The sequence below is a fragment of the Acinonyx jubatus genome, chromosome D1 (genome assembly GCF_027475565.1).
Source record: "Acinonyx jubatus isolate Ajub_Pintada_27869175 chromosome D1, VMU_Ajub_asm_v1.0, whole genome shotgun sequence".
NCBI classification, from domain to species: Eukaryota; Metazoa; Chordata; class Mammalia; order Carnivora; family Felidae; genus Acinonyx; species Acinonyx jubatus.
Genome location: NC_069390.1, coordinates 6,967,453 through 6,994,168, shown reverse-complemented (window position 1 = coordinate 6,994,168; position 26,716 = coordinate 6,967,453). Strand labels below are relative to the sequence as shown.

General features: G+C 56.7%; 1 protein-coding gene across 7 annotated transcripts in view; it reads left to right on the top strand.

The window, feature by feature from the left end:
- Positions 1 to 24,507, top strand: part of FRMD8 (FERM domain containing 8) — a 37,110-nt gene extending 12,603 nt beyond the window's left edge. For 3 of the 7 annotated variants that reach the window (XM_053202935.1, XM_053202940.1, XM_053202939.1), the window contains 6 exons: positions 1,467 to 1,691; positions 3,806 to 3,929; positions 4,872 to 5,015; positions 8,880 to 9,084; positions 10,445 to 10,553; positions 12,284 to 14,105. In XM_053202935.1, the coding sequence (XP_053058910.1) occupies positions 1,467 to 1,691; positions 3,806 to 3,929; positions 4,872 to 5,015; positions 8,880 to 9,084; positions 10,445 to 10,553; positions 12,284 to 12,383 (907 nt within the window). In that variant the 3' untranslated portion in view covers positions 12,384 to 14,105. Of the gene's footprint in view, positions 1 to 1,466; positions 1,692 to 3,805; positions 3,930 to 4,871; positions 5,016 to 8,471; positions 8,670 to 8,879; positions 9,085 to 10,444; positions 10,554 to 12,283; positions 14,106 to 24,242 lie in introns of those variants that run through there. The other 4 variants (XM_053202938.1, XM_053202936.1, XR_008290260.1 and 1 more) reach the window with 3 other exon arrangements.
- The last annotated feature ends 2,209 nt before the right edge of the window (positions 24,508 to 26,716 follow it).

The window sequence follows — 26,716 nt, the reverse complement described above, 5'->3', positions numbered from 1 at the left end:
CAGCCTGCTCCTAGACCCCAGACTCCTCCCACCCCAGCACTGTAGTGGGCGGCGTGTTGGGGGAGAGGATGTGCAGAGACAGGGCCCTGTGCCAGGTGACTAAGAGCTGGGGCCTCACAGCGACCACCTGGCTCAGTCGAGCCGGAGGGCTCCCCACGGAGCTGGCTGGGGCTGGTGGCCGTAGGGATCCTGCCCCTCGGGAGTGTTTCCTCCTTTACGCAACCCAAAGTGTTTGTACTTGAGGGACTTTGTCAGCTCTGGATGGATCCAGAGGTGCAGAGGCTCAGGTTAGATCCCCAGACGCCTGTCCTCGTTCTCCTGGCCCGGCCCCGTGTCCTCTGGGCCAGCTCACACTCAGGCAGGCCAGTTGTGTATTGGGAGAGGCCTCTTCCCTGACCCACAAGAGTCCTCAGACTCACTCTGACGTCCCCTTCCCTTGGCTGAGCCTCAGGTCCGACCAAAGGAGACACGGTGGCCAGAGCGCTGATGGGCCTGCCCTGAGCCTGCCCAGGCCCCACGGACGGGTGTGGGGAAGGCGGGATTTCCAGATGACAGGCGAGAGTTGTCGCTGGAAGATGGGATACGGGAGCACAAGCAACGAAAGTGCCCACGGCAGCCAGCCCCGAGAAGGGCGATGGCCCCCTGGACACCCCTTCTCACACTGCCCCGCTGTTGGCCACCAGGCCGGCGCAAGCTCCTTCCTCACCTCAGCCTTCCCGCTGGCGGGGGGTGTTTGGTCGTCCAGAAGCCCCAGGAGAGACCCCTCCCTTCTGTGGTGAAAATGGCAACCTCAGCAGTACTTTTTAGGTGCCAGGCACCTGCTGGTGCCCTTCCATGCAACCAGCGGTTGGTGTCCTCGTTTTATCCCTGGGGAAGCTGGGCCTCTGAGAAGGTCCTCGCTGCCCGAGGACACACCTCCGGCTGCCCCCAGCTGGGAGCAGCTGGCACGCAGCCCGCACGGTCAGAGCGCTGCCTGACGCGGGAACAGTGCAGTTAGGCCGAGGTTCTTTACGGTTGCGAGCTTTTCTTCTTGGACCTGTGTTGACGGATTGTGGGTTGATGTGTTTTTTTTTTTTATGTCCCTCTTTGGCAGAAAATCCGTGGAGAGGTATATGTAGGTCACTGGCTGTCCTGGTTTTTGGTTGTAAAAGTTCCACTAACTCGGAAATCCAAACCTTCGTGACTCAGTGACACAGACGCTGCGCTGAAACCCTCCGGCCACAGGCTGGCTGTGCAGCGGGCCTGGTCTCGGCTCCCCCTTTGGTGTCCCAGCCTGTCCTCCAGGCCTGTCACCAGCCAGGCTTGCCGCGGGGCTCGCGGCAGTGGGCTCTCTGGCGGTCCTCGTCCGGGGCCTCGCCTGCCCCTGCCCGTGAGCGCGCCGCACCCTGAGGACCTCGGCACCTCTGGCCAGGCCCCCGCCCCGGAGCCCCGCCTCCCACCGAGCCCCCCACTTCCTTCCTCCACAGGGAGAAGCTGGACTCCTTCCTCCCCGCCCACCTCTGCAAGCGGGGCCACGGGCTCTTTGCTGCACTCCGGGGCCGCGGGGCCAAGGCGGGGCCGGGGGAGCAGGGCCTGCTGAACGCCTACTGCAAGGTGAAGGAAGCGGCCGGCGGTGACAGCGGGCGCGGGGCCTCCCTCAGCACCCACTACCGTGCCTACCTCCTCAAGAGCCACGAGCTGCCCTTTTACGGGTGAGCGACCCCCTGGCTGTCATCGTCACGGGCAGCCACGGCCACGGGGCCTCCGCTGTCCCCTCCCCTGACAGCCCAACAGTCTGCACGGCCTGCCAGGGTGCCCACCTCTGCCCCCGCCGAGCTCTGTCCTCACGTGGGGCGTGTCTCGGGCCCCACGGGGACCGAGCCGGACCCCTGTCCTCCCCTTGCACCTGTCCCAGGCCGGGCGGCGACCCTCCTTCCACCCGCCATGGTCACCTGGCCGCTGGGCCCGCGGACCTTGCGCGTGGCCAGTTCTCTCACGCCACCAACAGTGGTCGGTGGCTCTCGGGTACCTGCTGCGTGCCAGCGATCGAGGCGCCGGCGATACCTCGGTGAGCAGAGAGACGCGGGCCCTGCCTGGTGAGGCCGCCTTTCCGGTGGGAAGTCAGACAGCAGCAGAAGTAGAGACCTCAGGTGGCACGAGCGGCAGCCGGGTGACCGGCGAGGACAGTGTGGCCGTGCCCCGAAGGGGAGATACGGCTCAGGCCGGGTGGTAATAACGCAGGAGGTGAGATGCGGTCAGATGCCGGGTGTTTGAGGGTACGGTCGACAGGATTTGCTAGACAGACGGACAGTGGGACAGATGAAGGCGAGGAGGCAGAACTCCAGGTGTCTGGCGTGAGCACACGAACGATGGTGTCATCAGCTGAGATGGGACCGTGCCACGGAGTGGGTTGGGAAAGGTTTGGGGGTTTGGATTTGGACGTGTTGATTCTGAGATGCTCACTAGATACCCAGCTGGCGATTCCGGGCGGGCAGTTAGGTTTCTGAGTCTAGAGTCGGGTAGTCATTGGTGAGCATCAGCATCTGGGCAGTTTGAAACCTGGAGCCTGAAGACATGGCCAAGGAGGTGCGAGTGGACAGGCGCAAGGAGGCCCCGGGACGGCGAGGCGGGCGGGTGGGTCTCTACGAGCCAGGCAGAGGGAAGTGTCAGGGAAGAGGAAGTGACCAAGCGTTGCACGCTACCGCTTCCGGGTCAAATTCAACGTGCCTGGGTGGCTGATGGTTGACCTTGGTTTCAGCATCGTGGGGTGGCAGCGGGTGGAGGAGAGTGAGAAGAGACAGGAGACAGTGGGTGTGGCTGGCCCCTTAGGGGTCGGTGCTGTGCAGTGGAGTCCAGAGATGCAGCCTTTATGGGTGGATGCGGGGGCAGAGGCTTTTAATTTTTACGGTGAGTGAATGTGTGTGTACAGATCAGGCTGATCCGACAGAGGGTGAGAACCTGAGATGAGGGTAGCCAAGTGGCTGCTTCTGGTTGCTTCCGTGTCCTCAGTGAGGTAGGAGTCCCAGCCATCCGCTGAACCTGTAGAAGTCTTCCAGGAGCAGGGACAGGAGCAAGGCTGATCTCAGGACCCGGAGGAGCACGTGCTTGTCTCCAGGCCAGTCCCGGAGCGAGGGTGCAGGCTGTCACAGAGAGTGGGACTCAGCAAGGGCTCTGGCTTCGCCTGGTGCGAGGGGGCGGCAGGCCAGGCAGACGTAGGAGAGGGAAGGACGTGGCGGGGCAGGGGGAGAGGGTGGCGGCTCAGTGAGTTGGTGTGCCAAGGCCACTATACCTTTTCCCCTTCCCCGTGTCAAGCCCTGAAGCCTCCCTGAGTGGCCCCTGTCCCCTCATGGCCCCGAGCAGGTGCAGCTTGACCCCACTGCTGCTGAAGGGTCTTGGCCTGACAGACCGTGGGCAGCGGAGTTCTCCCAACCTGATACGGCCTGGCAGCTGCCAGCAGCCTCAGCCCCGTCCCCTCCTGGCGGTTCCCCGGACGTAGCCTCCGCTGTCCCACCCCAGGGTCACACTCTTCTCTCCGTCTGAGGTGCCTGCCCTTCTCTGTGACGCTCCTCTCCTCCCCCTGCCTGTTCAAGCCCTCCTGTCCTGCATGGCCAGTGCAGATGCCACCACCCCCAGGAAGCCTCCCTCCCACCCCCTCTCTGTTTCTCCCTCCCCAGGGGCAGGTTTCCATTTAACTGTCGGTCACCAAAATGGCTTAAACTTCTCATATGCCCAGGGCAGGGCCTGGCCAGAGCATTGAGGAGGGTGACCCCGGACGGTCTGTTCCTGGTGCGGGAGGTGACCGGCTAATGGCAGTTCCCCTTCCCAGGTGTGCCTTCTTCCATGGTGAGGTTGACAAGCCGGCCCAAGGCTTTTTGCACCGGGGCGGGCGAAAGCCGGTGGTGGTGGCCATCAGTCTGGAGGGCGTGCATGTCATCGACAGCAGGGAGAAGGTACCTCCAGCTTCTCCAGGGTGGGACCTGGGTTGGGGGAGCAGGGAGCCTCACTGGAGAGGGCACGGGGTGCTCACACGGGCCTTTCTGCTTCTCGCGGGCTGGTGGTTGGCCCGGAGGCAGACTGGATGGCCTGTGTGGCTTCCCTCCCCCTTGGACGGTCCCTGGGGCTTCCAGTGTCATCCTGGGAGCTTCCTTGGGGTCTGCTCTAGGTCAGCTTTTCTGTCATCACGCTAGGCAGGAGGGCAGCTAGGGAAAGCGGAGGCTGGGGCTGGGATTAAAGCCTCTGGGTGGAGGGGGTCTGGCCTGGCCTGGCCACTCTGCCGGACCAATGGCTGGAGACTAGCTATTGGTTTTCCAGAAAAGCCTCATGACTAGAAGCCCTCTCTGGCTGCCAGAGTCGGGCTTCTTCCCCTGTATTTGGCATAGGCTGTCGGTTGGTTCCCTGCGTAGATGGTGGTGTCAGCATCCTGCCCTGTGGGGCAGTTTCTCTGCACTTGGGCCAGAGTCTCTCCTAAGCCAGCAGAAAAGTTTTGGGTGACTTACCCCCAGAGAGGGACCCCAGCCCCTCCTGGGCACCTGTGCCCAAGTATGCTGGGCCCAGAGCCCAGCTCAGCCTGCTGAGAGGCTACCCAGCTGATCTCATGGAAAAGCCCCCTACCCCCCACCCCTTCTCCCATGTGACTGCCCCAACTGTCAGGGGCTTGACCGGCTGGTCAGTAGTGCCATGGGTCAGGGGCTCTCAGCCTCCCCAGACCACAACCCCCTTTGAGGGTTTGATGAAAGTGGGGACTCCTCCGAGAAACTCATACAGGAATTTAGACTCAGCCTTGGGGATAAATAGCCTGGCCAGGCGTCCCCTCCTGGTGTCACATGAGCAGGCTGGAGTGGGGGAATGGACTCGGCTCCGAGAATCCAAGCTCTGTGTCTCCCGCTGGCCAGCACGTCCTGCTGGGCCTGCGTTTCCAGGAGCTGTCGTGGGACCACACCTCTCCCGAGGAGGAGGAGTCTGTCCTGTGGCTAGAGTTCGATGGGGACAACGAGGGCACCCCGGTCAACAGGCTGCTCAAGATCTACTCCAAGCAGGTAGTGGGCATTGCCTGCACCGGGGGCGAGGTCAGGGTGGGGTAGCCTGGGCTCAAGGGGTCCCAGGCTACTGGAGGCTCCGGGCTGGCTGACAAGGAGGCGAGAGGGCTGCCGAGCGCCTGAGGACCAGGGGAGCTGACGTCAGCTGGGCCAGAGCCACTCTTGGGAGTCAGAGGCCCGGTTTGCAGATGCCACGCTGGGCTTGTGGCTGTGTGACCAGCCGGCACTGGCTCCAGTCCTCGAAGCCCCCTGGGAGTTGGGTGCTCTCAGAGGGGAAGTGGGCGTGGCGGGGCGAAGGCCCCTCGGCACCTTTGTTTCACTCTGTGCACAAGGCCTCATCCCTGCACCTCCCTGCTTCGAGCCCAGTGGCCTCTGCCTTGCCACACCCAGTACACAGATGGCTGTCCTCCGTCCCCGGCTCAGCTTGACCGTGAGCTCTTGGCCACTCCTGTCCCCTGCAGTGGCTCCTCTGACCCCCTGGCCTATAGCATCACAAAGTATTCCCTCTCACGGCTTTGCATGCACGACTGTCCCCACTTCTGCTGATGATTCTGTCATTTTGACATCACTAGGCTAGACCCGTTTTCAAAGTAAATGTGTTATTGTATCATCTGTAGAGAAAAGTTACCAAATCCTAAGTGTATGGCTCCACGGGTTTTCTGAAAATAAACCCACGTAACACCTTTCAGATTGAGAAAAAGAACCAGGACCCCAGGAGACCCCTTGAGCCTCCTCCCAGCAAGGGCCCCCCCATCCTGACTTGTCACCCTCGAGTCTTTCTGCCTGTTTTTGAACCTTCTGGCACAGGCTCCCTCAGTTTGTTCTCTTCTGTCTGGTTTCTTCTGCTCAGTGGTGTGTTTGTGAGCTCTGTCCCCCCTGCAGGCGGCAGTGGCTTGATCTTTTGGAGAGGCTCTCCGATGTCTCATCGTCCACGTTCACCGGCCTTGACTTTCCCACTCCATTGCTGATGGACACTTGGATTTCCCGTTTGGGGCTGTTGCCAGCAACGCTGTCGTGATCACTGTCGTGCGTGTGCTTTGTACGCATACGTGGGCGTCCCCCTGGGAGTGGGATGGCTGGGCCCCCAGGTCAGCACACACTCACTTGAGGAGACACTGCCAAGCCGTCCACAGCCGTCACGCAGATGTGTGCCTGCCACTCCCTGTCCCTCCATTTCAAGTTAATTTTTTACATGAAGTGTGATGTATAGATCAACATTCTCTCTCTCTTTCTCTCTTTTTTTTTTTCTTTTTGTTCCAGCATTATCTGTTCAAGAGACTACCCTGTCTTCATTGAATTGCCCTGTGTCTCTGTTGAAATTCAGTTGGCCAAGTGTGTGTGGGTCTATTTCTGGATTGTCTGTTCTGTGCCCTTGATCTATGTGTTTGTCTTTCACTAATAATCCCACCGTACTGATGACTGAAACTTAATAGTAAACTTGAAATCAGGTAGTATGATTTCTAGGACTTTGTTCTTTTCCAAAATTGTTTTTGACTATCCCAGTTCCTTTGCATTTCCATATAAATTTCAGGAAAAGCTTGTTGATTGTTACCCTACCCTCCCCCCCCCAAAAAGTCTTCTGAGATTAAGATTCCATTGAATCTGTAGATTAATTTTGGAGAGAATTAACATCCTAAATCTTCCAGGCCAATAATTTCTATGTCTCCCTTTATTTGGCTTTGATTTCTTTCACTAATATTTTATAGTTGTCAGCATAGAGATATTGTATATCTTTTATTATATTTATCCTTAAGGTTGTCTTTTTTTTTCTTTCCTTCTCTTTCTCTCTCTCTTTCTTTCTTTCCTTGGTGCTACCCTAGATGGTACTTTTTTATTTATTTTTATTTATTTGTTTTTTTGGAACATAAAAAAATTTCTTCTTCTCTCACATAACATTATAGGTAGGCAGTCCAGATCTGTTATTGTGAACTCAGAGTCCTTTAACTTTCTTTCTTCACCACGCATATTCTCTTCTCTTAAACTTACCTCATGGTCCAGGATGGCTGCTTTAACTCCAACCATCACATCTACATGCTCCACAACAGGAAGAAGAAAAAAGGAGAGGCAAACATCCCCTCTTTAAATATCAATTTTCGGTTCATTGTAGTATGTAGAAGTACAGTTGATTTGGGGGCACCTGGGTACCTAGGTTGAGCATCTGTCTGACCCTTGGTTTCAGTTTAGGTCATGATCCCAGGGTTGTGGAATCGAGCCCCTCATCGGGCTCTGTGCTGAGCTTAGAGCCTGCTTAAGAACCTCTCTCCCTCTGCCCCTTTCCTGTGCTCACTCTTTCTCTAAAAGAAAAAAAGAAAAAAGAAATACAATTGATTGTGTTATCTACACATTCATACATCCTGCAACTTTGTTAAATTCACTCGCTGGTTTTAATAGTTTTGTTGCAGACTCTTTGGGGTTTTCTCTGTAGACAGTCATGTCCTGTGTATTCTGACCCTCCGGTGTGTGTGCCTCTGTTTGTCTTGACTGATTCCACTCCTGGACTTCCAGTACAGTGTTGAGTAGGTGTGAGCAGACATCCTGACTTGCTCCTGACCTTGGGTGGGAGTTTGTTTGGTCTTGCTCGAAATACGTATGGTGTTAGCTGCAGGTTTTTCACAGACACCCCCATCTGGTCGAGGAAGGCTAATAGTCCCTTCCGTTACTGGTCTGCCAGGCTTTATCCTGAATGGATATTAATTTGGTCAGATGTGGGGTCGTTTTAATGGCAGGCTCCCTGGACCTCTGAAGCATCACGCTGTGATTGAGGTTTTGTTCCAGGGAACTTTGAGGTCTTCCCTGTTGTGCTTACAGCCCCGTATCCTCTGTCCCCACTGGCTGTCCTCCCACTCACCAGCCAATCTTTGCATGGGAAAAGGAGGCAGGCATGCAGAATGGATGCCAGCTTTTCCTTCTGGGCCCAGGCAGCGTTTCCTGCCCTGCCCCCCTCCCAGGGAGGGTTGTGTTGCTCCGGAGAGGCCTCTGGCTGCACCGTGCGGGCACAGGTGCCAGGCCGCTGTTCTGTCAGCGGGGGGCCATCCCCTTGGCCCCTGACCCCCAACCCCTCGTGGGTACTCTTCTTGGGAGCACGAGGCAGGCATTCGGTCCTCCTCGGTCCCTGCTGTGTCCCATTGTCTATAGTAGACCTGGCACGGGGTAGGCACTCGGTGAGGATGTTGTCTAACCGAGGGACTCCACCTGCTGACGGCTGGCTGTCCGTGGACCCACCAGACCCCTGGTGTCCCCATCACATGGTGTCTGGACTGTGCTCACTGACACCTGGTCTCTTCACCTTTTATGTCAATATGCGTTATGTTTAAAATTGGTTGAGAAGGTGTCGCCTTTGAAGAACGTGCTCAGAGGGCGTCCCCCACCCTCAGCCCTGTGACCTGACCACCACCGCCTTCCTCATGGGCCTGCAGGTTCTTCTCTCAGACAACTCCCTCCATTCCTTCCACCCAGGACGCCCCGCCTGAGCCCTCTTCCTGCCTTCCTTATCGTCTCCGCGCAGCTGAGTTTCTTTCCCATCTGGCCTGACTGCTGCCACCCATGGCACTCGGTCTTCCTGCCTAGAATGCTCTTTCTCGCCCAGCCTACCTCCCAGACCTGAGACAGGGACCCCTACTTATCCTCCAGGACTGACCTCCGAAGTCACCCCAGGTGGATGCCTCCCCTGTCCCTCTGCCCACAGAGCACCTGACCCCCCCTTCCTTTATTATGTAAATGGCATTTGTTTCCGCCTCGGCCTCCCCCAGCAGAAGGCAGGGGCCCGTCCATCTTATCCATCTCGCCCTGCAGAGTATAGGAAGGCCGTGTCCTGGGCCATGGCTCACCGCCCAGGCCTCAGGGTGGCCCCTTTCTCCCCCCCAGGCCGAGCTGATGAGCGGCCTCATCGAGTACTGCATCGAGCTGAACCAGACTTCAGAGCTCGCCACCCCCCAGGAGACTGTGTCCGGCCCGCCCTCGGCCGCCAGCTCCCTGCCATCTCCTGCTCAGCGCCCGCAGCTGCAGAGGCAGGGCAGCGTGGTGTGCAGCCGCCTCCAGCATCTCTCCACCATCGACTACGTGGAGGAAGGTGAGCCTGCGCACACGTACACGCACGACGTGCACACGCACACACATGACACGCGCGTGCACATGCACACATGCGCGCCACAGGGAGCCCCGGGGACAGCGAGGTAGGGTCCAGTTGCCAGGAGTAGAGAAGGGAGAAGGAGTGAAGCTGGGTGAGGGTCGCATCTTGTGAGCTCTGTGATTGGGAATGGGGGCCTCTGGGGCCCTGGCGGGAGAGTCCTTTTCTGGCCCTGTCACTGTTGCGTCCACAGATGTTCCCTGCAGCAGTGTCCAGATGTGACAAACTAGAAATGACCGACGTCGGTTAGTCCGGTGTGGGGACAGAAACAAGGGGGCCACAGCCAGCAGAATCAGGGCAGCTGGTAAAAAAGAGGGCTGAGTGCAGGGTGATGTCCCAGTCCGGGCCCTGGAGCAGACAGAGGACGTTTGTAAGGAAACTGGGGAAGTCCCGAAGTATGTAGTTCAGTTCATCATATCGTACTGGGGTTTATGTTTTAGTTTTGGCAAATGTGAGACGGCGACGGAGGATGCCAGCCTCAGGAGAAGCCAGATGAGGGCAAATGGGAACTCTTTGTATGATTATCTTTGCAACTTCTGGATAAATCTGGTTTTATTCCAAAATAAGAAGATTTTAAACGCAATAACAAAGACCTACGTTTAAATGGCAAGATGTCGGGGCGCCTGGGTGGCTCAGTCAGTTGGGCATCCAACTTCAGCTCAGGTCACGATCTTACGACTTGTGGGTTTGAGCCCCACATCAGGCTCTGTGCTGACAGCTCAGAGCCTGGAGCCTGCTTCGGTTTGTGTCTCCCTCTCTCTCTCTCTGCCCCTCCCCTGCTCACATTCTGCCTCTCTCTCTCTCTCTCTCAAAAATTAAACATTAAAAAAATTTTAATAAATGGCAAGATGTTCACAAAATAAGACCAAGTAATAAAAATCAGGTAATAGGACAGTCCCACGTAAGACTGCATCCGTGTGCAGGAGGAGGGGGATGTGCCAGCCCTGGTGGTGAACTGTTGTAACTTTCGCTTTTTCTTTGTGCATCTTTGCAGTATTTACATATTTTATGACAGGCACATCATTTTTTAAAAACTTTTTTGAAGCTTATTTATTTTTGAGAGACAGAGCAAGCGCAAGAGGGGCAGAGAGAAAGGGAGAGAGAGAATCCCAAGCAGGCTCTGTACTGTCAGTGCAGAGCCCAATGCGGGGCTTGAACTCACAAACTGTGAGATGGTGACCTGAGCCAAAACCACGAGTCGGACGCTTGATTGACTGAGCCACCCAGGCACCCCTACATTTTTTACGAGAAGCACGTCATTTTTTTTAAATTTGTATTTATTTTTTTTGAGAGAGAGAAACAGAGAACGCGTGGGGGAGGGGCAAAGAGAGAGGGAGAGGCAGAATCCGAAGCAGGCTCCAGGCTCCGAGCTGTCGGCACAGAACCCGACGCGGGGCTCGAACTCACAAATGGTGAGATCATGATCTGAGCCGACGTTGGACACTTAACTGATGAGCCACCTGGGTGCCCCAGGCACGTCATCTTTTATAATCAGAAACAGCAAAATAATTTTTCAATAACGTAACTGTTTCCCCCATTGTAGTCTTCCTTGGAATGGCCAGCAGGCACTGTCACCCAGCTCCCTGGTGTGGGACATGACCGTTATCTCCAGTTGTGAGCCACTACAAACAATGTAGCCGTGGCTAAATCCTTGCTTAGAATCCAAACCGATTCCTTGGGACAAATTCCTAGAGATGGCGTTGCGGTATCAGACCGCGTGCCCGCTTGCGCCCCTCCCAGTAGACAACGCGCACGGGCCTCCACCCCCTCTCTGTCACACTGAAAGAGACCTTTTTGGGTTGGTATTTGAATATCAGTGAAGTTGGACCATTTTTAATGTGCTTGGATTATTGTTCATTTCTGGTGTCTATTTTTCTTTCGTTGCTTGATTTTTTTTAGTTAGCATCGTATGTTAATGTGGTATGTTTGTTAATAATTAACGAGCCAATACTGATACAGTATTATTAAAACCTTTTTTTTTTTTTAATGTTTATTTATTTTTGACAGAGAGAGAGAGACAGAACATGAACAGGGGAGGGTCAGAGAGAGAGGGAGACACAGAATCTGAAACAGGCTCCAGGCTCCGAGCTGTCAGCACAGAGCCCGACGTGGGGCTCGAACTCACAAACCGCGAGATCATGACCTGAGCTGAAGTCGGACGCTCAACCGACTGAGCCACCCAGGCGCCCCTAAAGTCCTTCATCCTAACCTAATGTCCCTTTTCAAGGTGGCAGGATCCCATCCAAGACACTATACTACACTTAGCTTCGTGTCTCTGTAGGCACCTCTGGGCTGTGGTAGCTTCTCAGATTTCCCTTGTTTTTGATGACCTTGACAGTTTTGAGGACGACTCTGTGGGGATATTGTAGGATGCCGTGTTATTGGAATTTGCCTGATGTTTTTCTCGTGATTAGGCAGGAGCTGTGGGCTGGGGAGGGAGATCACAGAGGTAAAAAGTGCCATTTTTATCACATCACATCAAAGGTACGTTATCAACATGACTTGTGACAGTTGGTGTTGACCTTGGTCACCTGGCCTGAAATTCTAACTTGTAAGAATTCTTTCTGTCTTCTCGAGGTTTACCTCGAACCAGTTGTCTGTGTTGTAGGTGTTTTGTTTCTTTGGTCTGTTCTTTTGTTTATTTTTGAGAGAGAGAGAGAGCAAGAGCGCAAGCAGGGGAGTGGCAGAGAGGGGGACAGAGGATCCGAAGCAGGGTCCACACTGACAGCAGAGAGCCCGATGCGGGGCTCGAACTCACGAACCGTGAGATCAACCCGAGCTGAGGTCAGACGTTAACCGACTGAGCCACCCAGGGGCCCCTCTTTGGTCTGTTCTTGAACTGGGTTTAACAAAAGCTCCTCAGACAGCACAGCTGGCCCAGCATCAAATGAAAACCCGAAACGGCCTCCGATTTGCAAGGCTGGCCGCACTCCCCGCCCTCCCCGCCCTCCCCATCGTGGGCAGAAGAGTTGGGGTCCGGGACTGAAGCTCAGATAGTTGGTGGATGCGGTGAGGGGGACTGGGTCTGCACCAGCTCTGGAAGGAGCCAGGCCCTGGAGCCGGAATCCAGGCTCCCGGGGGGGCGCGGACCAGCCCACCCCGGGAAGCCCTCCCTCAGCGCGGTCCTCTTGTTCCTTGATAGGTCAGCAGATCAAGCGGGTGAAACCGAAGCGCACCACGTCCTTCTTCAGCCGGCAGCTGTCCGTGGGCCAGGGGAGCTACACCGTGGTGCAGCCCGCTGACAGCCTGGAGCAGGGCTGAGGGCAGCGGTGCCAGGCGGGGGGTGGCACCCGGAGGCCCCCTGGGGCCTGGCCGAGGGCCCTTCTCCCCGAGGGGCAGGAGCAGGCTGCGGCTCTGGCGTCGGGCAAGAGGGCCACCTCGAGCGGGAGGAAGTGGCTTCTGTGCCTGGGATGGGACGCGGGCTGCGCGGAGCTGGCCGGGGGCTCCTGCAGGGTCTTTTTTGGACTTCCCTGGGACTCGGCCCCACTGCGGTCTCAGGAGCATCTGAGGAGGCTCTGGCCACCTCCCCCCCAGCCAGGGACTTGTCTTCGTGCCCCTCTCAAGATGGACAGTGTCCCCTGCTCTGAAGTCCTCAGTGACGGCTCTGATGGCAGGTGGCCGATGAATAGGGTTCGGGACCTGTAGATCCAGTGTGTGTCTTTGGTCTCTTCCCTGGACTTTGGTGACCACATCCCTGCATTCCTTCTGCCGCACCCCCCACCCCCACCCCACAACCTGCTGCCAGTCTGGGCATGGCTCTTTGGGCAGGAAGGGGCCCTCGTGCATTGAACCACAGGAGGAACAGAGAAGGCGAGGCCCCTCACCCATACCCTCCTTTGCCGGATGAAACTAGAGGGAGCCAGGCAGGGCCTGGCTCAGGGGGCATTCTGTGCCCCTCACTCAGGCCCCTTGTGCCAGGACACCCTCTGACCGGAAGGAAAATGCCTTTTTGCCAGCCTTTGGTGACAACGCTGTGCCGGGAGGTGGCCGTCCTGTGGACCAAAACGCCGCCAGACCCACACTTCACACTTGGACAGGCTCCCAGCCACCCTGGGCTTCAGGTTTTGGTTGTGCTCCTTTTTCATCTGCTTTAGTTCTGCGAAGCCTGTGGCCTCTGGGGGCAGGTTGGGGGAATGCTCCCGCCAACCTCAGAGCTACTGGCTTTCCTTCAAGACGGCGCCATGGTGTCCATCCGCGTGACCCTTTGGGGTGGCCTGTGTGCAAGGATGTCCCGTGTGAGCTGGTCTCATCTTTGCGGGGACATTGTAGGGAGGCTGGATGTGGCACTGGGTGTGGCTTTTCCCCTGCCTCACGTTCCTGTCTTCTCCCAGAGGAGCCAGGCTAGCAGAGGGCCTTCCCAGCCCCTCGGCTCCTCCGTGGTGGCTCCATGGCTCTCACGGCGCTTGCTGGGACTTTCCGCGGGGAAGAGGCAGGCCCAGCGGATCACTGGGCTGGGCCTTGTTCTCCCCTCCCCTGGAGAGCCTGGACAGAGGAAACGCGAATCCGCCCACTCACTTCCTCTTCCTTTTGGTGACTTTTGCACACTCCAGATGTTCTGAGGGGGGCTTGCCTCCGGCAGTAGGGACTTGTCTTGCTTGTTATAATAAAAAGGTATCCGAGCCTTCTGGAATGTCCCAGCCAGAGAACATCTTATCTCCCCTCCTGGAATCACTGGACCTGGGTGGCTGCCCGGCCTGCCCGGCATGCAGCCATCTGGTTATCTCTTCCCACTCGCTGTTTTGACCCAGGTGAATGTTTATCTGCTGGTCTGGCTGCAAGGGGCGGGTGTGGACCCATTACTTGTTTTTACTGTTCGGCCTCTCTGCTGTTCTCTGAGCATCCCTTGTGACGTGACCTTTTCTGCCTGGCCTTTGGGACAAAGCAGTATTTCACCAAGTGCCCTTTGAATATTCTCATTCTTTTGTATCATGTGACTCATTAATAATAAATGAATTTCCAGCAAACTCTGGGTGGTTCACATTATGAAATACCAGGAGTGTGTTAAGTACAGCCTGCGAGTTGATTATAGGCTGCATGTTTGCTTTTTATTGAATACGTGTCAAGGTATGCAGCTCTCTGGGCTGCAGAGTGGAATTCGATGGAGAACCCAGAGTGAGGTTTTCCAGTGTCGGTGGCTGGGCAGGGACTCCCAGGGTAAGAAGGTCCAGGAGGGGTTTGGTGGTTCATGGTGGGAACCAAGGGGGTAGGTCTGCAGGGAGGCAGGGGAACGAAGCACCGATGGTGGGCAGGCCTTTGTCCCCTGTCCCTCATGGCCTAAGCCATACTGCCATGGCCTGTCAGACCCCTGCCCTCCCGTTCCTCTTCACACCTCGGGGTTGGGGCTGAGGGCACAGTCTGGACACCAGTGCCTAGCCGAGAGGCCAGAGAACCCAGGAGGTTTTGGGGGTGATTTTTGTGCCCACCCCGAGGATGCCTCGTGCCCCAGGCCTCGCCAGGAAGTGGTTTGTTTGCCATAGATCCTGTCCTGGGCGCCCACAGGCTTTGGCCCTGGAGGGTGAGCACCGTGTGGGGTTTGGAGTTCACACTTGAGCGGGTTGGGAGCCAGAAGGAGCAAGTCACACGTCTCTGTGGCTGTGAGGTCCTGGGACTAGGGCCCCTCCCCTATCCTGCCTTCCTCCGTGAGGTCCGCCATCTGGCAAGGGCAGCATGATGCACGATTGTGGGCGCTTCCTGGAGCCTCCACTCCTTGCCCTTTAAGAAGGCCATGATAATAGTACCCGTCTCATAGGGTTGTTGGGGTGCTTGAGGGTCTGGCGATGACTAGGCACTTGATGGGTGTTAGCTATTTTCGTCTCTACAAGTCACATGTCTGGACACCGGCAGGGAGAACAGGATCCACCCGAGAGGCCAGGGCCTGCCGACAGCGCGGACACCCCCACTCTTGTGGGTGAGGGGGTACCAACGGCCTGGAGCCTGGCCCACCTGGAGCCCCTTCCTCTTTCCCGGGCCCGTCAGCCCTCGCCACCTGTATTCGTTTCCTGCGGCCGCTGTAACAAATGGGCATAACCTTAGTGGCTGAAAACCACACACATTCATCACCTCACAGCTCTGTAGCCCGAAGTCCGAAATGAGTCTCACTGGACTAAGGTCAAGGTATCGACAGGGCCTCATTGCTTCTGGGGCTTCTAGGGGAGAAGCTGTTTTCCTTTCCTTTTGCGGCTTCTAGAGGCAGCCTGCTCTCCTTGCCTGGTGGCCCCTTCCTCCATGCGGGGTCCTCACATCTCTCTCTTCTCCCCTCACAAGGTCTAGGGGCCCGTGTGATCACACCGAGCCACTGTGGACAATCCGGGTTCATCTCCCTGTCAACAGCCGCTGACTAGCACCCTGCACCCCTCTTTGCCACATAACCTAACACTCGCAGGCTCTGGGGACCGGGACACAGACATCTTGGAGGGACCTTATTCTGCCTACCGCGCCGCCCCTCCCGCCACAGCCCTGCACCACTTCGCGCTCCGGGCCCGCCACGTTTGCCTCCCCTGCCGTCTCTGACCAGGCCTCGTCCCACACCCTGCACCGGTGGCCTGGCGAGCAGCAGCGGCTGCCTGTCCGTGGGCAGGCTCAAGCTGACTGGGGGACCCCCTTCCAGAACCACTGCCAGTTCTCCAGCTGGTTCACGGGCCTAAGTTCAGAATGTGCCCCCCCCCCCCCGCCCCCCGGAGCCACATACCGCTTCAGCCATCAGCGGGCTGGCCCTCACAGAAGGGCCTTTGTGCTCCCTCTGTAGCCACCGCGCACGACAGCAGGAGAAGACGCTGTCCACCCTACACTATGTGTCCCCCTCCACCCCCGGGCCGGCTGACCCTTACAAACCGCCCCCTGTGACCTATACGGGACCCGGCGGGAGGAGAGGGAGAGGCTGGCTGCCGGGGAGGCCTTTCCATTCTCTGAGGGCTCGGCTCCGAGCCTGTGATCCCAAGTCCAGGCACCCTTGAGATGACCAAAGAGGGGCCCGGGGAGGGAGCCCAGCTGAGAACCAGATCCCCTTGGGGAGCGCGGCTCTGCATGGCAAGGCGGCTGCCAGAAGTTCCCCTGGAAGTCGGCTTCCTGGTCTGGGAGGCGCTCTGCCCCCTTTTTTTCCACTCAGGCATCTGCCCACACTGTGTAGTGCTCTCCCTCTGTGTCCCCCATGGGTCTTGGGTTACGCACCCCCCTGAGGTGGCACCAGCCCAAGTCCCTGCTCCGAGCAGGGCGCCAGCAACACCTGACTGGATGGTGAGGATGGCAACATGAACAGCAGGGCCTCCGCCGCATCCTTCCACCCTCCCACCCCCCACCTCTCCCCCCCATCCCAGATCTTCTGCACACAGACCAGGGCCTGCCCAGAGCCTGCCATCTGGAATGAATGAATGAAGGCCAAGCATCAGGGCCCTCCCTCCTAAGGCTCTGAGAGGGCCTATCAGCGTGTTCAGGGGTTTTGTAAAATATGCAGAAGTAGGATTTAAAGATTATTTTTCTGAAGGGACCTTCAGAAACTAAAACTAAAATCTAAACTTCATAAGCTATAGTCCACACAAATCCTAGATTGGTCTCTGCCCACCCAGAGATATTGGCCCCACTTGCTTTTAAACTTTTTTTGTTTGGGGGGCACCTGAGTGGCTCAGTCAGTTAAGCGTCTGACTTCGGCTCACGTCGTGATCTCGTGGTTCATGAGTTTGAGCCCCGTTTTGGGCTGTGTGCTGACAGCTCAGAGCCTGGAGCCTGCTTCGGATTCCGTGTCTCCCTCTGTCTCTCTGCCCCCACCCTGCTCATGCTCTGTCTCTCTCACAAAAGTAAATAAACTTTAAAAAAAATTGTTTAAATAAATAAATAAAGGTTTTGTTTTTATTTTGAAAGAGAGAGCGTGCACGCAAGTGGGAGCGGGGCAGAGAAAGAAGGAGAGAGAATCCCAAACAGGCTCTGTCAGCGCAGAGCCTGACGTGGGTCTCAAACTCGTGAACTGTGAGATTAGAACCTGAGCTGAAATCAAGAGCCGGATGCTTAACCCACAGCCACCCAGGTGCCCCTCCACTTGTTTTTAGAGCATACCCCACCATCTCCCCACTCGGGGGCTTGGCTCGGCACTCTTAAACCCCCTCCCCACCTTGGCTTCTCAACAACCCCCCCCCCCCCCCAGCCCACATTCCCTTCACCCAAGCTTCTCACCCTGGACAGGTGACTTCCCCCGGGATCAGATCTTTCTCCCTGGGGAGGCCAAGACCTCATTCGTTGTCTGACTCCTCCTCCCTGCTGTGCAGCCTTAGGCAAATTATATCACCTTTCTGGGCCTCCATTTCCTCATCTCTAAAATGGGGACGGTAGCAATACCTACTCCTCCCCTTCGTGGGGGAGGTATGATGCCTGTCTAATGGTTTCTTCCCACGCCCAAGGGCAGAGCACTGTGTTTTGCACACCACTGCAAATGAGAGGCAGGCACCTGTTTGCAGAGGCAGGAGAGGTGGTGGCAGAGTCAGGATCCCCCACCATTGTGAGGCCGGAAGTCCTCTCCGTGAACCCCAGTTTCTTCCTCCGTGAAGTGAGGACGATCACCCCTCCTTTATGAGGTTGTGGGTGACGTTGGGTAACAGATGTGAAACCACCTGGAACCCGCGTGGCTGTATCTTTATGTGATTTTGTCAGGCTCGTCCATTCACTCATCCCTGAAGACGGACCGTGTTCCAGAAGTCATTTTCATGCATCTCTCTTCCGCCTGCCTTAGGTTCCTGGGGCTGTCATAACAAAGTACCCCAAGCTGGTGGGCTTCAAACAATAGAAATTTATGGTCTCACAGTTCTGGAAGGCAGAAGTCCGAAACCAGGAGATCAGCAGGGCCATGCTCCCTCTGAAAGCCGCAGAGGAATGCTTCCTTCCCCTTCCTAGCTTCCGGTGCTTTTCTGGCAATCCTTGGCTTGTGCCGCATAAACCCAATCCCTGCCTTCATCACATGGCTCCTCCCTGCGTGTGTCTGTCTTCCTGTCGCCGTCTTCTTAAAAGGCCACCGGTCATATTGGGTTGGGGGCACACCTTCTGCCACTTCATCTTAACTCAGTACATCTGCAACAACCCTATTTCCAACTGAGGTCACATTCTGAGGTCCCAAGAGTTAGGACTTGAACACATCTTTTTGCAGGGGACCCAATTCAACCTGTAACACCACCCTAATAGATTACTATCTTGGTCTCCTTTGGTGGGGCTTTTTAGTGCATCAAAGTTTGTTATTTTAAAGTTTATTGGGGCACCTGGGTGGCTCAGTCAGTTGGGCGTCCAACTTTGGCCCGGGTCATGATCCCCGTGCTTTGTGGGTTCGAGCCCCTCCTCGGGCTCTGTGCTGACAGGCTCGGAGCCTAGAGTCTGCTTTGGATCCTGTGTCTCCCTCTCTCTCTGCCCCTCCCCCACTCTGTCTCTCTGTCTCCCAAAATAAATAAACGTTTAAAAAAATGATAAAGTTTATTTATTTGAGAGAAAAAGAGAGAGCACGAGCACACAGTAGTGGGGGTGGGGTGGGGGGGGTGTGGCAGGGAGAGAAGGGGAGAGAGAATCCCAAGCAGGCTCCAAGCTGTCAGCGCAGAGCCCGATGTGGGGCTCATGCTCACGAACTGTGAGATCATGACTTGAGCCGAAATCAGGAGTTGGACACTTAACCAACTGAGCCACCCAGGTGCCCAAAAGTTTGTTTTTAAAATACCAGCAATAGAGCCTGCTTGGGATTCTCTCCTCTCTCTCTCTCTCTCTCTCTCTCTCTCTCTGCCCCTATCCATGCTTTCGTGCTCTCTCTCAAAATAAACAACTAAACATTTTTAAAAAATAATAAAATAAGGGATGCCTGGGTAGCTCAGTCGGTTAAGCGTCTGACTTCAGCTCAGGTCATGATCTCGCGGTTCATGGGTTCAAGCCCCGCATCGGGCTCTGTGCTGACAGCTCGGAGCCTGGAGCCTCAGATTCTGTGTCTCCCTCTCTCTCTGCCTCTCCCCTGCTTGTGTTCTGTCTCTCTCTCAAAAGTAAATAAAACCATTAAACATTTTTTTAAAAGTAATAATAAAATACCAGCTGCCCTTGGGTTGCCCTGGTGGCTTATGTCTACTAGCCTAGCACACAGAGCCTGGCTCAGCCAGCACCCGGCTCCAGAGGTCCCCAGACCAGAAGAGGCCCATGGCGGTCAGTGCAGGGATACCGGGCCATCAGGGCCCCCAGACCCCCTAACTCTTCAGAACTCGAACAGCAGAGGTCCCTGGAACAGTCTACACAGGCAATCCCTTCTGAGGCCGGGGCAGTCCCGGGTCATTCTCCACCACTTACAGCATCCGGGACCCTTGGGCAGGCCTTCCTTCCCAATCTCGGCCTCTCAGCTGGTCGGGCACGGGCGGCTCCTGCCTCAACCGCAGCGCCTCAGATCCGGCCACAGGGGGAGGGCTTCGCGCTTCGTGCTGCTGCAGCCAGCGGTGGGCCAGCGTGGGGAGACACCCACAGGAGGCCAGAAGCCACACTGGATTCAGAATACGGCAAAGCAACCGTGCAAGGTTGCATGCTCAGTCTGAGAAGTCAAGGCCTCAAGGCACACAGATAGCGCTGGCAAGGGGAGGTCTGCAGTGACCGTGACAGGGAGCACTTCTAGATGCCCCTGCAAAAGGAGTTGAGAGAATTAGTGACTGAGTTGCCCAAAGGGTGTCAGCTCGGAGTCCGGTCGGCTTTGCAGGGGACACTGGGGATGGGAACACAGATGACCAGGAATATAAGCCACTTTGCACCTGACTGATGAGCTGGCCACACCCAGACAGGGGGAGACAAAGGAAACAGACAACAGATAGGGAGGGGGGTCTCGGTGATCAGAGAAGCCTTCCTAGAGGAGAGGGCCTGAGAGATTCCATAAAATAGAGAAAAAATGGAGCACAGTGAGAGGGTACAGGCACAGAGCAGGGGGAGCCGCGCAGAGCCTGGCTGTGACCTTGAGCCTGAAAGACACTGCCAGCCCTAAGCCAAGGGAAGTGGGAAACTTCATGGCAGATTCTCACTGCTCCTCCTTCTCCCAGGCAAGGAGGACATTTTAGAGCTGCCTGACACTTTCTCCCTGCCCAGATCAGGTCCACACTTCAGACAATGCAGGCGGATTACCCCAATGTCACCCAGAACAGGATGGCAGGGTTGGGCCTGGGTCAGGACTTAAGTTTTAAGCAGCAAGTTGCATGCTCCAAGGTTGGCTGCCTTTTTTTTGCCCCCATCAGGTTGACACTGAGGCAGTGGGAAGGGCGGGGTACGCAGAGTTGGGGAGAGTCTGCCTGCAGGTCCAGATATAGCCAGAAGGGGGCAGCTGAGCCCGCCCTTTGCTCCTCCAGCTCCTCCAGCGGGGCTGCAGAGGCAGTGAGCCTGCATTTCCTGCCCAGATCCCTGGAACCTGGAACCCCGGGGCAGAATCTCCCCCAGCAGGGGAGGAGGAGAGGGGTCCGGTCTGGTGCTGCATTCGTTCCCCCCCCCCCCCCCGCAACCCTTTTCAGGGCAGTGGCCCTGGCTCCTGACCACCACCACCGTCCCACAGTCCATGATAGGGGGTCCTGGAGCTCCAAGGGCACTGATTGGTGAGGAGACCCACATTTTCCAAAGATCAGGATCCGCATCCTGCAAACAGATCCTGCTTTGGAATTTTTTTGTTTGTTTTTCTGTAGAGTGACAACCGAGTCAAAATATTTAACACCAGGGCTACGTGGGGAAATCCAGGGGGTGGGGTGGGCACACCCTGGGCCAGTCATCTCCATCCTGCTCTGCCCAGTGCCCACAAGAGCTGACTGTTCCCGGCCCCTGCCCGACAGGCCCCCACCCCCTGCCCAGCTGTCTCTCAGCACCTGCCTCCCCCACCCATACTGAGCCCGCCAACTATTTTTAAACTACTTGTCATAAATACAGTTTGCAAGAGGATAATAATAGTCCCAGCTCTTTCTCAGGGTTCCTGTGTCCCCTGCCTATTCGACCTTGGCATTTGGTTGAAGGGGTTGTAGTAATCACTGATATTCTAGGCCAGTGAGAGCACAGGCCTCCCTCACAGTGTCAAGGTCAGCAGCCTCCAGGGGCCAGGGGTACCACTCAGAGGGTTTCTCCAGTGCCTGCACAAGTCCTGGTGCCAGGCACGTTTTGCTCCCAGATGCCACTGGGGGATTGGGGGGGAGGGGGCATGGGGTCAGATCAGAAAAGGCTCCTTTAGAGGTTCACGGACTGTTTAAATGACCAGTGCTCTGGTGGAGTCACTCTAGGGACAAGACGAGGCTCAGGCCTGAGGACAGGGACCCTAGCAGCAGGGACCCTAGTGGAAGTGGGAGGCTCGGCAGTGGGGGCTGCAGGCAGCCTGGAGAAGGTAGAGGGCTTCTTGGGGGCTATGCAAACCTAGGGGTGTGGGGTAGTAGGATGTCGGCACCCCCAGCTCCCTGCCCAGAGACACTGTCACCAGGATTCCTGGTGGGTGGGGCTTGGGGAGAGGCTGGCAAGGTGGGTACAGGCCAAAGGGTGGGGCCTAGGCAAGCTGGGACTTGCTCAGTCAGCAACAGGGGGACTGAGGAGGTCTGGGGGCCACTGGTGGGGCACAGCAGTGGTCAAATGAGACAAGGCTTGTGCGTCAGGGTCCCTAGTTCCACAGGACTTCCCTCTGCTGGGGACTGAGAAGTGACGACACAGGTGCTCAGCATGGGGGGTAAGGAGGCAGGCGGGTCTGGTGAGCGCTTAAGGGGCAGCGGCTTTAGGACATAGGGAGGTGACCACGAGCCAGTGACACAGTTGGCAGAAGGGAAGGCCGGGCTCCGGGCAGAAGGTCAGCTTGGGCAAGACTCAGGGAAGGCAGGGGGTGGTCAGTAGGGCCGGGGCACCGACGGCCTGACGCCCAGGGGTATCAGGTGCATGTGTCAGTGGGTCCAGGAGATCCAGATGCAAAGCACTGACACTATCCAAGTTGTTGCCTGGAGGCCTGGCCAAAGCGTGAAGCCTGGCCTTAGGAGGGGAGAGCCTCAGGAAAGAGCATCAGGACTGAGAGCCCACAGGCTCCGTGCACCAACAAGAGATAAGAATCAAATGTGGAAGGAGCCCTCTCCTAATCTCTCCTGCTCCCCCTCCTCTGGCCGCCTGCCCTTTGGTCCAGGCAGGGTAAAAAAAAAATGTAGGATGAAATGTAGGTTAGGTCCGTCTCCTCCCCTGCCTTACAAACCAGCCTATGGGGAGTCTGTACCCCAACACTCTCTCCCTCAAATGCCTTCTGCCAGCTCCAGCAGAGACAGGCTTCCCTAGTTCCCTTAGCTGGTCCCAGGCATTCAGGGTGAGCTGCTGGGCCCCAGTCCACACGGAGCAGCCCCTGGTCCTTCCTCCTGGTCTCTTGACCTGGGAGTCCAAGTTGGACAGGCTCCCAAATCCGGGACTGCCATTGAATTTGTGGGGCTGCTGCTGACCTGGGCACTCATTTCCTTCCTTCAGTCTGCCAGTATCGCAAATATTTGTCAAGAGCCTCACAGTGGACAGAATGACCTTTACGGAACACAGGCTGCTTTTGTTAACACATTTCACTGAGGTCCACTGCGTGCCAGGGACTGCGGGGTTGGGGCGATCCAGCGGAGGGCGGAACAGAAACCCCTGCCCCAGGAGCCCAAGTCCCAGGGGTGCACAGGACCCACTGAGAAGATGACCTCTGGGCAGAGGCCTCAAGCAGCTGAGGGACGGCTGGGCCAGATGGCCACCAGGTGGAGAGCCTTCTGGGCAGGACAATCCGGGTCAGAATTATGAAGTGGGAACGAGGAAAGACTAGCTGGGAGAAGTTAAGAGCGTGCCCAGGGCTACACTGTGAGATGGGGCCCAGCTTCCTGCCGGGGCAGGAGAGGCCAGTGGGGGCTGAGTGGGGGTGGGGCAGGATGTTGTTCCAGCACCGGCTGCTGTGAGGCAAGGCGAGGCAAGGCCGGGCAGGAAGGGCTCCCAGCCACCACTGGGTGACTGTGCAGTTTCCTTTGCCAGGCTCTGAGACAAGGGGCCTTATGGCTCAGAGGGAAAAGGCCCCAGTCAAGGGTTTCCTGTAAGTAGAGAGCCAAGGTGACCCGGGAGGTCACATCTCCGCAACTGGACCTGTGGGGAATGGAGTCAGGGTTCCGGCACATTCTCTAGTTGCCCTGCCCTTGGTGTGAACCTGAAGTAACACCCCTTTCTCGCCCTTCTCCTCTCCCTTTCCCAGGAGCTCCTGCAGGAAATCTCCTGGGTCCTTTCCTGGGCTGGTGTGTGTTTGGCAACAGAGCTGAGCCGGCTTCAGAATAAGAGGGGAAGGCAGCCATGACCGGAGAAAGGACTTGGAACCCAGGCCCTGACCCTGAGAAATCGAGATGTTGCCCAAGGGGCCCTCTCCCGTCCTCCTTCCCCCTCCAACCCTGAGCTCCTCAGTGGGCGGCCCAGGAAGGAGAAAGCTTCAGCCGCCTGCCTGCTCCGGTGGGGTGGACCCATCACCAACCAGCCCCACCCAGGGATCCAAGTTTCTCTGTTTACGACTGTTTTCCTGGAACAGCTTGTTTTGATCCAGAGAAATCTGCTGACACACTGCCTGCTCTTCTCCCTCTGGGCGGAGGTATTTTTAGCCTTATTTGTTGAAAAAAAAAGGCAGAACCCAAGCCCCACATTTGTCCACCTCACTGTGAGACTACCTCCACCCCCCGCCCCCCCCCCCAGCTCCATCCCCCACACAGGACAGAGATGTCCCTGTATGGCTTTCTACTGTTAAAAAACAAAATTCAACTGAGCAAGTTTAACGACCTAACTGGCTGTATTCAACGATTCAACGAGTTAGGCAGCATCCCATCTAATCCATAGAAAGGAACTCGAGGGAGCTGTGCAAAATAGAAGGGTTTTACAGGCTGAGATACCGTGTGACAAGGGGGTATTAGCGAAAGGAAATGGATTGTTTCGAGCAAGATCACCTTCCTTTAGGGGGGAGAGCAAGGCAAGGCAGACTACCTCACTAGGGCTGATCTGGACATTCGTGATTGGTTTGAAGCTGTGGTTAAGTTAGGCATTAAATCTTGATGGGGCTTAGCACACATGACTCCATTTTAGCTGGGTCGTTTATTTTTAACACTGTCTTCCTCTCCACCCTCCTCAAGGACATTCCTTTCCCAAACAAAACCGGCTGTGTGGAACCGGAGGCCCGGAGAGCTTCTACACGAGGATCCTCTGAAACTGCCATTTCGTCCTTGAAAATAAAGCGGGTGGACAGAGCAGCTCCAGACACGAGGGCACAAAGAACGGCCTTATGTCCTTTTGCCATGGCGAATCCTAAGCCTCGTGGAACCCGAATGCTTTGTGTTGCTAATCCCACCTACTCCTACCTTTCTGAAAAATAAAATCTAAAGACCTTTGTTTCTGGGATTTGGGAATCCGTGTGAATGAGGGCGATTCTTAGACCAGAGGTGGAGAAAAGCAAGCTAAGATTTCAGGCTGGGCCCAGGAAGCAACGACACAGCGGTGACTACCACCTCTCAGGCACCTTGTAGATAAATAAAGGGCTGACCCCACGGCCTGGTACTGTGACGCGGCAGGAAAGGAATCTGCTTGGTATTATTCACACTGTACAGCTTTCTAAAACATTCTGACTGGCAATTTTCTCTTCCCACACTGTTCTCTCAGGCCGAGTCTCTCCAATCGACCCCTGGAAATATTGCCAGGACAAGACTGCGGGGGCAGATCTCGACGAAAAGTGAGAGGCCAGAATCCTTCCCGGACAGAGGAGCTCGGCTAAGCAGCCGTTGGGGAACAAGCCCGGGCTTGCCACAAACTCAGTCATCAATGCTGACGGTCACATGAGAGTCGTTGAGTTTTGCAAGAACCACAAGGAGGGGCCCATCTGCACATGCCATCTCACTGAGGCTGGGGAAGAAATCTTCCCCAGTTTCCTCCCAGTTGCCAAAGGAGCCTGTCGTCAGGGAATGTTTTGTTTGGGGCGCGGGTGGTTACCCTGGGAGGAGGCTTTCCGGCAGAGAGTTGGTCTAGGGAGCCGTCCTCGCTTGTGGTTAACCTGACCACACAGTCTTCCTTCCACTCTATATACTTCAGGGGGCAAGGTCTGAACGGAGGGTACAGGGGGTCTCGAGCTGTGATTCTCCCTCACCCTGGCAACGAGACACCACCCGTCCCTTGCAAAAGCCTGACCCAGCGCTCAGGCCTGGGTCCGCCTGGCCTTGGCAGAGGGGATCGTAAATGCAGCGGGGTCTTTTGCCTCTGCTCTAGAAGACCCACGTCGGAGGCCTGCTCTATGTGGGCAGCCAGCAGGCAGTGACCCCAAGCCATCAAACAGGCTCCCTGGGCCCCATCACAGGCTGTAAACTACCCTGGATAAATGCAGTTTTTTCCCCAAAGTCTCCCTTCTTCCCCCGCCTCCCAATCCAGAAGTAAAACGGGTTGAATTACATGTATCCTTTTGGTCTTACAGCCACGCAGTTGTATACTGTTTTCTGCACTGACAAGATTTTGATTTCATCATTTGGCAATTACTAATTTCCCCTTAATGCGTTATGAAAAATCATTCAGTGGCCTATCCCAGGCGTGGTTTTCTTACGGAACACCTCAAACCGTCAGGCCCCTGGGGACAAAATAACAAAGCCGTAACACATTCCCTACAAGTCACCACGCAGGAACATCACGGGGCATTAACGTTTTAATCAACTTGCCCCCCAACCATTCCTAACACAACGACCCCACGGCGGGGGTTTCTCAACCAGAGAAGCTACAGGCGCAGCTCCGCGTGCGCTTCTGCGAGGGACGGCTGGTCGCCAACATGCGGGCAGCCCCCGCACCCCTTAGAAATGTCCCGAGTTCGGCCGCCCGGGGCCTCCGGCCGCCCCACCCCCACCCGCGCGCCTCGGCGCTGACGTCACCGGCGCTCACGCGGCCGAGCCGCCGCCCGAGGAGTCACGCGGCGGCGCTCCGCCGCCACCGCCCGAGGTGATGCGCCCTCTGCAGAGATCCCTCCGCCGCCGCCGCCTGGAATTTTCCAGGCGCTCTGCCGGCCCTTCTTTCGGGCTTATGCGGGGCGGGGCGACCTAAGAAGACCCGGCGTTTGCTTTGGCCGCCTCGGGAATGCGGTCCCAGCCCGCCAACCCCCCACCCCCCCCCCCCACAGACACTGCCCGGTCTTTCAGGGAAGGGTGTTCCTACTCCCTCGTCCTCCGAAAAGAAAAAGGGGACTCTCCCCCGCGGAATCCTCTTCCCAAATATGACCTTGAAATCCATCTTCCGTGTCACGAGGCACTGCTAAAGGGGAGGCGGGGACAACTGAGGAATCCAGGTGGTGGACGCCCCGGGAGACCGAGACCCGCCCCGAGTCGTCTCCCTGGGCAAGGTCAGGGAGGGACTTTTTTCCCCTCGCGTGGCGGTGGAGGAATCGTCCCGTTGAGCCGTGCCCCGAGTGATGCGGCCCGGGGCTATAAAAGCAAAAGTTGTGGCTTGTCCATCAGGAGTTAGCGACAGGGAGGGCCGCGGGCTTGGCTGTAGTTGTGGGGGAGGAAGTGGCCAGCTCAGGGCCTCAGGGGGCAGATGGGGGAGATGACAGGCTTAGATGAGACTCGAGGGGGTTGGGGTG